At 38.2% G+C, this 16,259-nt stretch overlaps 2 protein-coding genes across 2 annotated transcripts; one reads left to right on the top strand and one right to left on the bottom strand.

Moving 5' to 3' along the window:
• Positions 1 to 4,432: 4,432 nt before the first annotated feature.
• Positions 4,433 to 9,855, top strand: LOC129235447 (coiled-coil domain-containing protein lobo-like). Its single transcript, XM_054869287.1, has 3 exons — positions 4,433 to 4,940; positions 5,006 to 5,134; positions 9,802 to 9,855. Exons 1-3 carry the CDS (start codon positions 4,512 to 4,514, stop codon positions 9,853 to 9,855), a joined length of 612 nt encoding a protein of 203 aa, XP_054725262.1. The 5' UTR covers positions 4,433 to 4,511.
• A 2,512-nt stretch (positions 9,856 to 12,367) lies between these two features.
• LOC129235438 (uncharacterized) lies at positions 12,368 to 12,988 on the bottom strand. Its single transcript, XM_054869275.1, has 3 exons — positions 12,831 to 12,988; positions 12,576 to 12,753; positions 12,368 to 12,517 (listed from the first exon to the last, which is right to left on the bottom strand). Coding segments are annotated over exons 1-3 (330 nt in total). The 5' UTR covers positions 12,833 to 12,988.
• Positions 12,989 to 16,259: the final 3,271 nt, after the last annotated feature.

The raw sequence follows: 16,259 nt of genomic DNA, 5'->3' as shown, positions 1-16,259 counted from the left end.
CAAAAATTGTACATCAGAACTGCTTCGAGGATTGGGGAAAAACGCTGGCACAAGAGTATTATAACTGAGGGGGACTTCTTTGAAGGAGATAAAATGGAAATTGATGAATAAATAAATATTTTTTGAGAAAAGTTAAAATTCACTTTAGTTTTTGCACACACCTCATATGTACTGAAAATACTCATTCAGCATGCGCCGATAAGAGGCACTGTGCGCAAAAATTGCTTGCCCTCGAAAATATCTCAGTGCACACTAAATCGACACTTTGGGACTGTGAAGTGGCTGTTGATTTTTAAATAGTGGGTTCCTCCTTTAAGAAAATGTGCTTCATCACTCTAAAACTGGTGTTTGCCGTACGAAAATGCAAACTTGTTGGCACGCGTTCAATATTTTCGTTTGTTTTCGAAGTCCGGCTGGGCCCTGGCTGTGGACTGTTTGCCACCGCACTTGTTGCCCAGAACCTTCGCACCCATGAACAAATTGAATCTTTACTCGAGGCATCACGTAAACGTTACAATATTCGTAACGTGAACAAAATTTACGACGAGCAATTGCACACGAATTCTTGGCCTTGAAATACGTTTCGATTTCGAACACACATTTTTACCCTCCCACTACTATATCGTACATATAGTAAACCACACTCACAAATAGCGAAGATAACGCGATTTCTCTTCCCCTCATACGTTTAGCGGTTAGGGAGAAATTTTAAATCTAAGTCTTATTTCAGCAATCGTACACCCTGTGTGAAACAGAGTTTTGGTTTTATCTGATGTCAGTAGAATTTATGTATGTCGGATCTAACAATTTAAGTAAGGAATATATCAAGTTTTTTATATATGTACCTACCATAGACAAAGAATAATGAGGGTACCAAGATTCTTTGATATATATTAACACCACATTTGCAAGAGTTATTGTAGGTACAGATGAGCGGACGGACAGACAGACATAACCAAATCGACTCCTCTTATTATCATAAGCTTTTTGGTATATACTTATATTAAATATGTGTATCTATTCGATTCCACTACGTTGGTACAAACAACCGTTAAACAAAATTAGAAGGAGCAACAGCAATCTCCCGATCACCCGACAAAACGCCAAGTGCCAAAGATACCACTAGCAGCGCAGCACCGGTGACATAGCATAGACCCCGATATCCCACTTATACAAACCGGCGCTGCATGAAAAGATGAAAGAGCTAGGTGTCAGGATTGGCTCGCTTTTGGAGTTTTGGAAGGACAGACTGAATGTACACGACGCAATTAAAAATCTGGACTGAGGTATGCTATGCGCTGCGTGCGCAGTGCAGAAAATTAAGATCGGGTGGGAATACAGTCATATGGCCACACAATGCTCGGAAATAGACAGAACAAGACTATGCAGAATGTATGGGGAAGATGGCCACACGCTGAAGCCCAAGATTTGGCCTCGCAAACAAGTGCGAAATTAAAATTAGATGCAGCCTACTATCAGAGCAAAAAAAAAAACTGGACGCGCATAGCTGAACTTCAGATAACACTGGTAAAGCAGTAATTTGGATGTTTGCAGGAAACGGGCCTCAGAAAAAGACGGCGCGATCTACATATTCAACTCCTAAACCCCTCCCAACCTGAGCGTAATCGAGTTTGAGCGCTTGAGGACGGTAATAGTCAAAGAATCAAGCGGAAAACTCCGGCCGCTAATAACTGGTGGAAAAGTCCTACTGGAAAGTCTGGCAGCACTTGACCATTAACGAGCTTTCCATTTCCGAACTCGACCATTAAACCACTTAACGAACTGGGGGTGTGCACATACGAAAAGTGCAAAGGCAGATCAATCTTTGATGTTAGTTTTTGCGCATAGAGAAAACGCAGGTCGGACAAAGTGGTCTCTAAGCGATGCATATAAGCATAGTGGTCATCACGCCTTCCTCCTTAGTATTGCCTCGAGTAAGCCATTATTAGAGACGATTCATGAGGCACAATAACGGGGATGGAGGAAACTGAAGTTTGATCCATCATGGTATGGGACGAAGCTAATCGCTGAGTTGGTAAATGCGGATACAACAGAATCAAAAGGGAGCCTGCATATTGATGGAATGAGGACATAGCGGCAGTTAGAGTCAAATGTCTGAAAGCGCGGAAGGTAAATAGAGATGGCAACCAACTGACCCTGGAGCCGCAGCTACGGGAACTCCAGATATGCAAAGCAGCGGAAAGGAAAGTAGAAGGAAATGCTTCAAAAAAACTACGCGACAGTGCGGACGCGGACCCCTGGGGTGAAGCATACAGATTAGTGATGAAGACGGCCAAAGGACCCAGGGCATCACAACCACAAAGCTCTTGAAAGCTATAGTCAATACACTATTCCCTGCTCAAGAGTGTGTGACATCAGAGAAGGCCCTCAACTTATCCTACCGGTGAGCGAGGAAGACGCACGAAAAACTTGGTCGGCGGTGGATATCATTAACGTGGCAATAGATATCGCACGCGAAACCACAAGTCCGACATATCGCACGCCAAGCCACAAATAAGAGACGAAAGCCTACTAAAAATACTGCGCGATTGTAACGGTAGATACAAAAATCGAGTTTAACTCGGCGAACTGGGCATACATAATGGGTGGACTCTCAGAATTTAAGGTCCCTAGCTACTTAGTGCGAATTATTGGCGACTATTTAAAAAAAGGAGCCCGATCCACGACACGGAAAATGGCATTAAATAGTATGAGGTGACAAACGGCGTAGTGCAAGACACACGAGGAGTTGATCATCACTGTGGGCGATTGCCACATAAATAAATACTTAAAGTATTTGGGAGTTGTCCTTGACACCCGTATGATCTTGTAGCAGTTAGCGAAAAGGCGCAAAGAGTACATAGTGCTCTATCAAGACTTCTACAAATATAGGAGGGCCACGCGAAGAAAAACGTCAGTTTCTCTCCATAGTCTGTTATATTGTATGCAGGACCGATATGGACCGATGTGAAAAAATCGTTTATAAAGGAAATAAAAGCGACACCCAGACTAGGCACGTTAAGAGTCGCGAGCGCTTACCGCACGATTTCTGATGGTTTCATAGGGCTGAAGGGAATGGCAACAGCGCTGGGAGCATTCAACAAAGGGTCGCTTGGCCTATAATCTAATACCGGATATTGCGAAATGATTTGGTAGAAAGCACGCATAGGCTGATTTTTATGTAACTTTTAGGAATAAAAAGCGGTGCACTACTTTCATTTAGAAGACGACCCTTTTTGACCTGTCTCTCCTATGCACCTGACGGCAAGGCACCTTCCATTAATTTACCCACATTTTGAAAACGAAATAAATGATCTCTTCAAGGGGTTCGGTGAATTCCCAAGAGAAGTGAACCTCAAAGCGCAAATGTGCGATAAAGCAGAAAAATGAACTGCTTTTAGCGTAGCTGCAGCAGCTATAACAAAAATGTTGCGTGAAAAGGAATGGGCTCGAAAGGCGAACCTCAGACAATAGCAACTGGCACAGCAGGCTTCTGAAAACAGCGAAGAACCGTCACAGCCTGAAAACAAAAAAAAATGGGGTTCGTCCGGCCACGATTTTTTTTTTACATAATACAATAGAATATTGTTCAACAAAATGTAGGCCATATGATACCACATTGGTCTCATACCCATAGGCCAAGCAGCATAAACAATGCAATGGCTCTAGTATGGCGTGAATACACTACTACTAATAGCCTCTATGAAGCAGCTGCATCAGCACAAACCGAAATCTCACACATTATACCGTGAGACCAAGTGTCACCACGAGGCCTGAAAGTCTCTTCGCTCTGTGAGACCAACCTGGACTCACATGGCACTCAACGTGTTAAATCTCTTATGTCTTGTTTAGAAGCTAATCGCTCTAATTGCTTATTAAGGTTGGTTTCAATTCCACGTATGGCTGTCATTACATCTTGCAGTGAAAGATCCGGAGATAATTCGGTAACTCTTCTCTTAGGTGCATTACTTGAAGTAGGAGTTCGTTGCATTTTGTCAACTTGCAAGTAAATATATATTAACCATTATAAAATAATTATTATTTAGTAACTACTACTAGGTGGCAATGCCTTTGATACGTTACACCTTTAACCTCTGTAACTACTCGTATACAAATTCGTTCTGCTACCCGCCAGTAGGTGGCGCTACGCTAGTACCTAAATTCTATTTGCTGTTATGTTAGGTATAGAGCTAATAATTTGAGGTTATGTTGATTGAACGCGCCAAAATGTAAATCGCACTGTACTAAACTTGTTTAACATATCCCATATTGTGTGCACCTTAACATGCTTTTCAACTGGTTTCAAATTGCAGTTAACATATTCAATATTACCTTCAATTTATACTGTCTTCAATAAAAGCTAGCTATGTTTCAATATACATACATATCAATTTATTAGTATTGACAGTTCAAAAAACGGATAAATGACGCATTCATTATTTGAGTTATTGTCGTTAGTTGCTAACGTACATATATTTTTATTGTTAGTCTGTTTGTTATTAATCGTAACCATGCCGCCGAAAAAAAAGGGAAACGTTGGAAAGAAAAAGGTTGATATTGTTCGTGTTGACCCAAAAAAGCATGAGGCGAAATTAAAAGAAATAGAGAAGAGACACATTGCAGAAGCTTTAGCTGAACAGGAACTGTTAGAGGAAATGCTGTTAGAAGAGGAAGAAATGATCGAAGAAGAAGATGAGGGAGATGAAGACTGGTCTGATATTGAGCCTGCGTTTAATGTAGGGCGCATAGATCTGTCCTTCCCTGAAACCGCCGCAGAGTTCGCTAATTCACCTCAATGTTATCCGCCAAGCTATTACACATTGTCTCCTAAGGAACGACTTTTGCTGTTATATGCTGAGAATTTTAGAAAGCAATTCGCTACATTTTATCCAAAACGACGGCCATTAGTGTTAGCCTTACCAAATGAATGCAACGTTCAGGTAATCATAATACATACGCATATAGGTACATATACATGTACACATATCTTGTAATATAATTGCAGAAATTTGTTTGCACTACTATACGACCAACTGCATTTATTCATATTCCATTAATCGGTAGTGAAGAGGAATGTGCTCGTTTCGTTGCTGACTTTATTGTATATGAACCACTTGAGGACGTAACGAAATTCGTAAGTAATAGTATTATTATTGAATTGATAACTACCTCAAGAAACCTGCATGCCGGAATAGTTCGTCATGACCTAAGAATGGCAAAGTACGAGTTCATCTAATGCAATTCACGTCTTTATGTTACGATGATATGTACATACATTTACTTGTACATTCGAGTATGAACAATGACTTCGAAGGTGTTTAGATTATTAATTATTTATTAAGTGTCAATGTGCCATGTCTACGAGGAATATACCAGTACCGGTACATCTCACTTCAATAAAATAATTAGTATGTTCAGAGTAGCCTTCGTTCGCATTATTAATATAAAATGTTTATATAAAACTTGGAAAGCCCATACCTGAAACTTATAATTTATTGAGAAGAGTGTATGGGGAAAACTGTCTTTGGTTGTTTAACAGTTTTTAAGATGTCCGAGAAGATGCTGAGGATGTTTCACGCCCGCGTCCATTTACACCTCAACCTGCAAGGGAATGATTTTGATTTTTTCAATAATCATGTAGTTGATCAATTTTACTTACCATAAAATTCTTAAAGGTTTGCTAGAAGGCTTTTCAATATTTTCTAAGCTTCTAAATGTCGCTGCTGGCATTTACATACTCTGGACACTTCATTTGCCCATGAGGGTAGGCTCATTAAAACATGTTCCACCAATACCAGGCTTCTTATCTTCAAGCCAGCAATGTATTCGATCGAGTCCTCATGGAGACAAACAAACTATTCTACCTGATACCTAATATCCCTATTATATAACACATGGGCTGAAAAGTACCGGCTTAGCACATAGCTAGTGCCATCTAATTTATTAATTGCATTCACCTCAGTCTCAGTTAGTAGTAACCTTGAAAAGGCAGCTGTTAAAATCTCATGATATAATATGAGTTCGTAAGTTGTTGTGCTAAGAATAACGCTCCTTTTGTTATTTTCAAAACAACGCATGAAAAAGAATTTCATGTTTTAATTTTACCTATTTCTTGATGGGAAAAAATACCGTTCAAGCGAAGCAATGGCTTGAACAGTGTTATGGGGACTCCGCTTTATCAGAAACAATAATATAATAGCTGACTTCAAACGTGGTCGTAGAGACACAGATGATGCACAACTCAGTGGACGTTCAAATGAGACGGTAACACCAGAAATCATCCAAAAAATTCACAAAATCGTTTAAACGCAAAGTTAAGTTGAGTGAGTTAACTGACATAGTAAAGATATCAAAAGAACGTATTGGTTTTATATTGCATGAACATTTGACTATGAGGCAGCTTTCTTCAAAGTAACTAGGGGCAGCGTTTGCCCACTGTTGATCAAAAACAAGAACGTGTTGTAGATTCTGAGCAATGACGAAACTACATGAATTGAACTTCGAATTGCTCCCACACCCACCGAATGAAGAGGTGAACCACACAGGCTTTATAATTTCTTTATATACTCGTATAGATATTTTGTTATATGTACATATATGGATAGCTTTGATCTTCGTTCAATTAGCCATTTCATTTTTATTATCTTCAGATGGATTTCATGCCGTTTAATTTTTATATGCTCCTTCCATAGAAGCTTAACACCGAGCGTTCTGCCAAGGTATTTTGCAGTGTATGCATGTGGTATTGCGGCATCTAGCAGTATTATTGGATACCGATTCACTTTTTTGGTTGGTGAAGTTTACATGAACTGACTTGGCATTGTTCAATTTTATGCGCCAAGTCATCCATTCTTCCATAGCGTTTGTTGCAATTTGAAGTTTGGCTGCAGCTTCTTCAGCACTTTTTCCAATTGCTAGGATGGCAGTGTCATCGGCAAAAGTGGCGATTAAGCTATTCGGGGGTATCGGGAAATCTCTGGAATATAGAAGGTATAAGAGCGGACCAAGAATGTTTCCTTGCGGCACACCAGCATTTACTTCTTCAAGTATTCGTTTCCTTGTTTAACGCGAAAGTAGCGTTCGCTCATACACGACTTTAGGAGGCCGCAAAATCACTTGGAAGTTAGGTATTTAGTTGTTATTTAAACCGACATGCCAAACCTTGTCGAAAGCTTGTACTACGTCTAGCAATATATTGCTGAACACACGTTATTCTGTTCAAAAGACTTTTCTATTTCAGCTCTGATTCTGTGCACCTGATCGATGTTTGAGTGCTTACTGCGAAAGCCAAATTGATGCGAAGGTAACAAATTTTTAGAGTCGATAATTGGCGTCAATCAATTGAGAATGGCTTACCAATTTGAGGCAGCAACGAGATTGGTCGGTATGAGGAAACTATAGGGTGGGCCTTGTAAAGTTTGCTTTTTGAATCGGCTATAAAAAAAAAAAAACTAATCAATATTTTTTCAAACTTTTTTTTTTATTTTGAAGATTGAACATTGTCATTTATGAATGAAAAATAATATCGTTCAAATCAATGCCACGACTGGCTTTACAGTAGGCCATTCGATCAAGCCAATTTTTAAGCACATTTTCGATTGTTTGGGCTCCAATTTCATAAATGGCAACTTCGATTTCGTGTTTTAAAGCATCAATCGTCTCTGGATGGTTCGCATAGTATTTGTCCTTAACGGCTCCCCACAAAAAATAATCCAACGGGCTTAAATCACAGCTCCGAGGCGGCCTATTGATATCGGAATTTCGGCTGATTATTCGGTTTTCAAAAACGGTAGCCAAAAGTTCGAGTGTAACTTTGGCAGTGTGACAAGTTGCACCGTCCTGTTGAAACCAAATGTCGTCCATGTCATCCTCTTCAATTTTTGGAAACAACTCGTTGAGCATGTCACGTTAACGCTCGCCATTTACTGTAACCGCGGCTCCTCGCTTATTTTCGAAAAAAATGGCCCGATGATGCCGCCAGACCAAAAACTGCACCAAACAGTGACTCGTTGTGGATGCATTTGCTTCTCTACAGTAACGTGTGGATTTTCTAAGCCCCAAATCCGACAATTTTGCTTATAGACGTAGCCACCGATGTGAAAATGAGCTTCATCAGAAAAGAAGAAGAAGACTCACCACTTTGGAAATAGATTTTCAATATTTCCCAATTTTGTTCAAGCGTATAGCGTCCCATTTCGTAAATGTCAAACCTTTAAGTAAGTTATGAATACATTTGACATGTCATTTGTGTTAACATTCTGAAAAAAATAGGTGTTTCAAAAGGCAAACGCTATATGGCCCACCCTATATAAACATTAGTATAGTATAACTCCCAACACCGCATTTGAGTTTTGCGTCCATAATCATGTTATTTAGAATTTTGAAATAATTAAGCTTTTAAACCTTTGCGCCTTGTTCACATTAAATACTTAATGTAAATGTTTCTGAAATGTCCCTTTTTTGGAGAACTATATGTTCCCCACAAGTTTGCGCTTTTGGGTTTTACATGCCCTCTTTGACCGCATCTACTACACTCACCACCGTCTTATCTTGTCCCTCGCATTCTCGCTGAAATTCGGTTTACAGTTTCATCACCTGACTTTGCAAACATCGACACGGATTGCTTGCAAACTTGCTCGTGAACCTGGCAGATGTGAACCTACTAGCTCTTCTAGGCTTTGCGCTTTCTCCAATATTTCTTTCTTCAAATCAGCTAAATCCGATGAGTCTATGATTTTGTCTTTTATACAAACTTGAATTGTTTCCATTGTCGTTTTGCTAAACTCATATTTAGACATCTGGTGTCTGAACCGCACTTAGGAGGCAACTTCCGAAAGAGATGTCTCTCAAAAGTACAATTACGCTTTGGCGAGAAATCCTCTTTTAGTTTGGCCACCAATACCTTAAAAACATCTACCTACCTAGCAACTGTAATTGTAGACCGTTCAAATGCAACAACTTTTTTCTCTTTCTCTGTCTTCATTTTGAAGATATAAAAGAGCAATAGGTACCATTTCTCCCACTCGGAGCGTATAAGTGTTTTGTCATTATACAGCTTTGTACTATCAGTAATTTGATCTGAGATAAAATAACACAGTCCTGCGAGGGTGAGTTTCTAGAATGGCTGTACTTGTTTCTTGTAGTTTTTTATGCGCTGAAAACGAATCTGATTTTCAAAATGCTCCATCACGTCAGGATTTTTGGTAAATGAAGCCTAAAAGGTCAAAAAATGGCCATTTTAGCCATTTTTGATAATTTTTTTTGGGATAGAAATTTTTTTTTTCAATTTTCGACGAAAAGGTCGTATAGTACAACTCTTTAGCTTTAAAACCCATTTTTTTTAAATTATTGTAATAGACGTTATACCCAACGTATACGTAACTGAAACTGTTAATTTCAAAATGTCATAACTTTTTTTTAAAAAATCGTACAATAATTTTAAAAAATGGGTTTTAAAGCTAAAGAGTTGTACTATGCGACCTTTTCGTCGAAAATTGAAAAAAAAAAATTTCTATCCCAAAAAAAATTATCAAAATTGGCTAAAATGGCCATTTTTTGACCTTTAGGCTTCATTTACCAAAAATCCTGACGTGATGGAGCATTTTGAAGGTCAGATTCGTTTTCAGCGCATAAAAAACTACAAGAAACAAGTACAGCCATTCTAGAAACTGAAAAAAGTTAAATTTCGCAGGCCTGTGTAATCATTTAGTTGCTTATGCCAATTTGAATGCGCAAGCCCTTCATACTTCATGGTTGTGAATTTTATTCACATCGAATAATGATGTCTTTCTCTATTTTCAGCTGACTAAATTTAATTCGTCACCACTAATTGATAATAAGCCGTTGGAAAATTAAATTCGCCTCCACTAATCTTCTTTGAAATCAGCAAAGCATAAATTCCTATTTGTATTAGTCTATATAAATATACACAATCAAATGCGTTTACTTCCTAGACTGTTCAATATGTTTTGTGGATCGATATAAAAATTTTATGGTTTGAAATACACTTTATTATTCAACGTAGTCTCCCTGAACATCAATGCATTATTATTTTCCAGCGAGATTCCAATTTATGAATTTCATCCCTGAAGTCAGAATATGGAAGAGCTGCAAAATACACTTCAACAGCTGTTATAACCTCATCATTCGATGAAAAATGGTTTCCACGCATGCATTTTTATAGATCTGGAAACAGACGGAAGTCACTAGTGGTCAAATCTGGTGAATACGCTTCCCAAACGAACTGATAGTAAGACCTTCTTGGCCGATTTCTGTACACGAACTACTTTCGGAGCCGAAAATCCAGGGTCACACCACTCATTAGCGTCTTGTTTTGATTTAAGGTTATGGTGATAGACCCAAGTCTCATCCGTAGTGATGAATCAACGCACAACAGCACTTTATCCTCTCAAAAACGGTTTAAACGTTGCTGAAAAAGTCGCATTCGAATGAGTTTTTGTTCCATTGTTAGCGAATGCGGCACCCATTTTGCATACAGCTTTCTAACACCCAATACTTCGGTCCAAATATTGCTTACACTGCCCGATAAGATGCCTAGGGCTTCTACTAAATTTCTTTCAGTCACTCGATGATTTTCCAATTGAATATCCTGTGTTTATTTTACGATTTCTGGTGTTGTTGGTGGTTTTGGACGTCCTTGACATGGATTGTAATAGATCTGAAATGAGAAAGGGCACAAAAGAAAATTACGTCGCCACTGTATTAATCCACCTTTTATGTGTAATACTCCGTCAAATAAAACTCACAATTTCGTTTATTAATACAATGAGTTGCATTTTGCTTACTACGTTTGATTCACACTTTTTGCATTGTATTGCATCAACTAATAGGCTCGTCACAATGGGCTCGTTCCATCCTTTGCGGCGACGAATTTAACTGACAGCAAAAGATATTGGCCCCTATTATGAGCAACATTCGATCTTCGACTGTAGTCGAAAGTGCTGATCGAACGAATTTTCATTTGGTATTATGGTGCTCATTCGTTGAAGAATAGGACTATTGTGAATTTCGATCGCTCGACGCATTTACAATAGATAATTTTTTCTCAGCTGATACAGCAAATCAAATAAAACCCAAGAAAACCCGATTGTGTTGAAATTCTTTGCTAACATTATTTTTAAAAGTTAAAAAAAGTAATTTATGTGAAAATGATTACAACGGAGTTGTGGTTCGACGATTCATCGGACGATGAAAGATTAGTGGAACTAGCTAGAAGTAGAAAACAGTTGAGGGACGCCTCCAACCCCCTAGAAATGGCTTCCACTGAGTAAGTTCAGAATTTTCAAAATGTGTTGACGTACTTAATATTACAGAAATTTCCTTACAGATTTTTATAGAACTTTAGATTATCTAAAGAGGCGTTTATGAACCTACTGTCCAGTACAGAAAACCAGTTGCAGCAGTGCACCCGAGCCAAATCGATTCCCAATATTTTAAAGCTAGCCACAGTTCTTCGATTTTGTGCTCAGGGATCGTACCAATTGAGTATTGGTAATGAAGGTATGATAGGACTTGCTCAACCCACTGTGTCTGTTGTGCTATCAGAAATAATAGATGTCCTGGAAAATTATATTTGCCAAAGATGGGTAAAATTTAGTAGCACAGAGGCTGATCTGCAACAAAGAAAAGCACATTTTTATAGTAAATACCCAACGATGATGCTGGAAATATTGAAGTGGAGTCAAATAACGGAGAAGCAGAAAACATAAGAAATGAAATTCTTAGAATATTATAAAAAAATCTAAAAAGTATTAAATAGAAACCTTTATGCCACAGTTTCTGTTTTATTTTTGTTATAAATTTTCTTTATTCAGTTATTCGTTATTCGAAAAAAATATGTATTTCAGTTCTACGTATTTCAATTTGCTATTTAGTTCAAAATCAATCTCATTTCTTTAATAAAAAACATTAATTCATTTGTTTAACCTACTTTAAATATATACAGTCTTTTCCTTATACTAATATAAAACAAAAAATATCACTTCAGTTTCCTTAACACTAAGTATAAAAATTATTTCGATAGCAATTTCTTTTTGATCTCTAAAATCGCTACTTTTAATTGTTTCTGCAGCACTTTGCTTGATTTTGTGCAATGTAGATATCATTTGTTCATAAAATTGTTTTTGGCCATCAGTCTGCAACTCCAGTAACCTCAATCTCTCTGCTTTTTGAGACTTTTTGTTTGTTCTGGTTTTTCCTGCTGGCTCCTCGTGAACATTTAAATTTAAATCGGCTTCACTTTCCTCATAGTTTTGGACCAGAAGCTCTGGGCTGGGATTTGACGCGGACAAAACTGTAAACTGGTCACTGGTAGTTGTATCCAGGGCAAATTCCACCCCAGGCGGATTTATGCAGACATCAAATTGCAGCAAACCGAGTATGCTTTCTTCAGTATTTGAAAGTCCCTGAAGTTTGTTAGGGCCCCCACCTGTTGCTCGGAGCTCAGCTTTGTTTTGCGACATTTTTTTTTCGCTTTTGACTTCATGTCAGCCCATACCTGCCAAGGGAAAAATGTACTTATATAAACATCACACAAAAAAAAAACCATTATTAACCTTAATCCATTTTACTGCCGTTCTAATTGGTGGTCCCAAGCAATTCAGCTCCGTTGTGAATTCTTCCCATTTTTTTGCTGCATGTACTTTGCTGCAAATCCCTTTTGCAAATTGTGGATTCTCTTCCATTAATGCAACTAGTTTTTCTAGTTGCTGTTTGGTACTCACGACTTTCGACCTGCATAAAATTAACAAAATTAGTATATATTTATTATTTGGTTACTATAAAACCATAAATAATCGCAAACAACTTACATTTTAACAAGTTTACCCACAATACGCAACACAGTCGAAAGCAAAACTGCATTCGACTCTAAATTCGGTATTCAACGAAAATTTCGACAGGGCTGCACCGCTCATAATACCAAATTGACATTCGATTTTCGATCTTCGACAACCAACGAATATCGAAGATCGAATGCAACTCATAATAGGGGCCATTATGTGTATATGAGTCGAAGCCGCCACATACTCGTACGTGCTGTACACCATGCCAGAATGCACTAAAATTGGCAACTTTCTACTTTTGCCGTACGATAAGTGCGACGAAAATGACAACTATTTAAAGAAGAACAATTTTGTGTAGCGCTAATTTTTATCGATGGTGTTTTTTATTATATAAAATTAAATGCAGAAAATAAAAAATAAATAAATTTAAATGAATGGAGCCAATTTTCGATAAAAGGCGAGGCTTAACCGAGTTGCCCTGAAAAATAAATGTGCCTCCCGATCCCAATTATCATCGCACCCACCGTCTACGACTACAATAAATTCTATTAAAACCCTCTTTCTCGTCAATAAGCATTCGTTTTATAATATATTTCATAACCAACAAAAACCTGTTTATACAACACGAAATATGATATTTGCTTTCACGAAAAGAACATCTGCTGTTTTTCGTTTATTTGCAGCAATACTTCCATTGTGGCATTATCTTTATTATAATCAATATTTAGGGTGGTCTATTGGCAGTAGACCACTCTAAATTCTTCATCAACTTCTTCTATACTATACATCAAAAATTTCACTGAAGCATCTAACATCGCCGGTAAAATCGGCGATGTTAAAAATTCTTTTAATGACGTATTTCATATAAAAATTAAAAATATAAATTAGTAATCGATCCAACTCATAAAAATAACGTCAAAATTTTAAGTTAACGTAGTTAAAAAAACGATGTTAAAATTTGAAAAATATTAAAATGTTAAAATTTTGATGTTAGAATTGTCAAAATGATAGTGTTTTGGCAATAGTTAAGTTAAAAATTTAATACTTTTGACTTGTCTTGTAATCCGGGAAATATTTACATACTACTGATAGGTTTTGTATTTTTGTATTGAACGCTCGATTTTTATGTTCTTGTATTTTGTCTTTGAGTAATTTGGTCAGTTTTTTTAGCTCAGGTTTTAAAGGAGGAAATCTTGTTGTTTGCCATTTTTTTTTCTTACTTTTCTCTTTTTGCTAAGAAGACATAGTATTTCGCGAGGATATTTATAGGGAATGTATTTTGGGGTCAATTCTGGAGTGCTTAGCCAAGTAGATTTCTGTATTTGCATTGTAAAATTTGTTGTTTCCTTTTCGATGTCATACGCGTTGGTAATTGATGTATGTATCTATATTTACATAGGTGTCAAGTTTGTGTTTGAAGAACTCCCAGTCCGTACACTTAGATATTTGAAAGCTCACATTTTTTTACGTTCTGTTTTATTACGCCACTAATAGTGATGAATATAGGTGAGTGATTTGAATTTAGATCCAAGCCATCTTCAACTGATATCATATTGCTCGGAATTTGTCTGACGATAAAAAAGTCGATCAGGTCGGGGGATTTATCAGGATCAGTTAGCCAGCATGTTCGTTTACCTGTAGGTAGGCCCTCAAGGTGGCGTACTCTCACCTCTTCTGTGGACTCTAGTCATAGATGAACTTCTCCACAAACTGAATAACCTAGGATTTCACACTCAGGGTTACTCTGTTGACCTAGTAGTTTATGTATTAGGCTGGCATGAGGAAACCATTTCGGATCGCATGCAGCAAGCCCTTACAATAATAAACAAATGGTGCACGGAAAAAGGGCTCTCCATCAACCCATCCAAAACAACTCTTGTACCGTTTACTAGGAGAAGGAACATAAATCTCAAATGTCCGACCCTTAATAGAACAACACTTGAACTCTCGACAGAAGCGAACTATCTTGGCGTTAGTCTTGACAAAACGCTTACGTGGAACTCCCATATTGAGAGAGTTACTTCAAAAGCCACAAGGGCATTCTTTGCCTGTACAAGGCTTTTTGGCAAGACATGGGGACTAAGCCCTAGAATGACCTTCTGGATATTCACCACAGTTGTAAAACCCATAGGCACCTATGCATCTTTAGCATGGTGGCCCAAGATCAAGCAAAGAAAGGCGGCAAACGAATTAAGCAAACTGCATCGCCTGTTATGTGTTGGCATTACAGGGGCTATGAAAACGTGTCCCACGCATGCATTGGGCGTGCTCCTGAACATACCACCGCTTCCAATTCTAATTGAAAGGGAAGCTCGCTCGAGTGCCTTAAGACTAAAAGGTATATCTGAACTTAAAAGTGGGAATATGAAAGGACATTTAAAGATCTTAGAAGACTTCCTACACAGTCCCATTCTTCATAGGGATGATATACTATCACCCAAACCAATACTCTTCAGGAACTTCCAAGTTATAATCAATGAACGAACAGACTGGAGAACTAACTCTATCACTTTCAAACCTGGCTCCCAGCTATGGTTTACTGATGGGTCCAAATTGGAAAATGGTAGAACAGGGGCAGGAAGCAATGGGCCCAAATTCAAAAAATCGATTCCGATGGGATCCTACTATATTCCAGGCAGAAATACATGCCATCGAAATATGTGTGAGAGAATGCCTTAGGAGGAAAATGAGAGGTACTCACATCTACATACTTTCATATAGCCAAGCGGCTCTAAAAGCCCTTCTATCTACAACTATCACCTCTAAATTGGTAAATGATTGCCTAAACCTTCTAAATACGTTAGGAAACCTCAACACAGTAACACTATGTTGGATTCCGGGACATGAAGGACATGTGGGAAATGAAATGGCTGATGACCTTGCAAAACAAGGAGCAAATATGCAACTTACTGGTCCTGAGCCTTTCTGTGGACTAACAAAAGGCCACATAAATGAATTCCTTAGGAAATGGGAAGAAAGAAAACTTGCCGCACACTGGCTAAACTGTGCCGGTCAGCGTCAAGCTAAACTATTCCTAAGTCCCAACAAAGGAATATCTGACAAACTTCTCTCACTAAACAGAGTAGATCTACGTCTTTTAACTGGATACCTTACAGGTCACTGCAGCCTGAGGTACCATCTAAATAATATTGGTCTATCCGAGACCAATGTCTGCCGCTTTTGCGAAATGGACATAGAAAGCTCAGAACATGTGCTTTGTGAATGTCCTGCGTTGGGCAGACAAAGACTTCACCACCTGGTGGTATCGTAGTATCTCCATGCAATCTTTGAAACAACAAACCCAAAACTGTGCTAAAATTTCTAAAAAGCCTAAAACTCTAGGGTTACAAAATAGGCCTTTCACAATAGATCAACTCTGGTCGCAGTGCGTAATGGCCTTCTAATAATAATAATAATAACCTGTAGATACTACTCGACAACCTAGATCTTCAGCGG

The sequence above is a fragment of the Anastrepha obliqua genome, chromosome 1 (genome assembly GCF_027943255.1).
Source record: "Anastrepha obliqua isolate idAnaObli1 chromosome 1, idAnaObli1_1.0, whole genome shotgun sequence".
Lineage (NCBI taxonomy): Eukaryota > Metazoa > Arthropoda > Insecta > Diptera > Tephritidae > Anastrepha > Anastrepha obliqua.
This window is presented reverse-complemented; position numbering and strand designations above follow the sequence as displayed.

What these genes read in the sequence shown, in the direction of transcription:
- LOC129235447 (XM_054869287.1), top strand. Translation starts at nt 4,512, where the DNA reads ATGCCGCCGAAAAAAAAGGGAAACGTTGGAAAGAAAAAGGTTGATATT. An exon ending in CAAATGAATGCAACGTTCAG is followed by an intron (nt 4,941 to 5,005) that starts GTAATCATAATA and finishes ATATAATTGCAG; the next exon opens with AAATTTGTTTGCACTACTAT. An exon ending in TTGAGGACGTAACGAAATTC is followed by an intron (nt 5,135 to 9,801) that starts GTAAGTAATAGT and finishes CTCTATTTTCAG; the next exon opens with CTGACTAAATTTAATTCGTC.
- LOC129235438 (XM_054869275.1), bottom strand. An exon ending in CGGCAGTAAAATGGATTAAG is followed by an intron (nt 12,518 to 12,575) that starts GTTAATAATGGT and finishes TTCCCTTGGCAG; the next exon opens with GTATGGGCTGACATGAAGTC.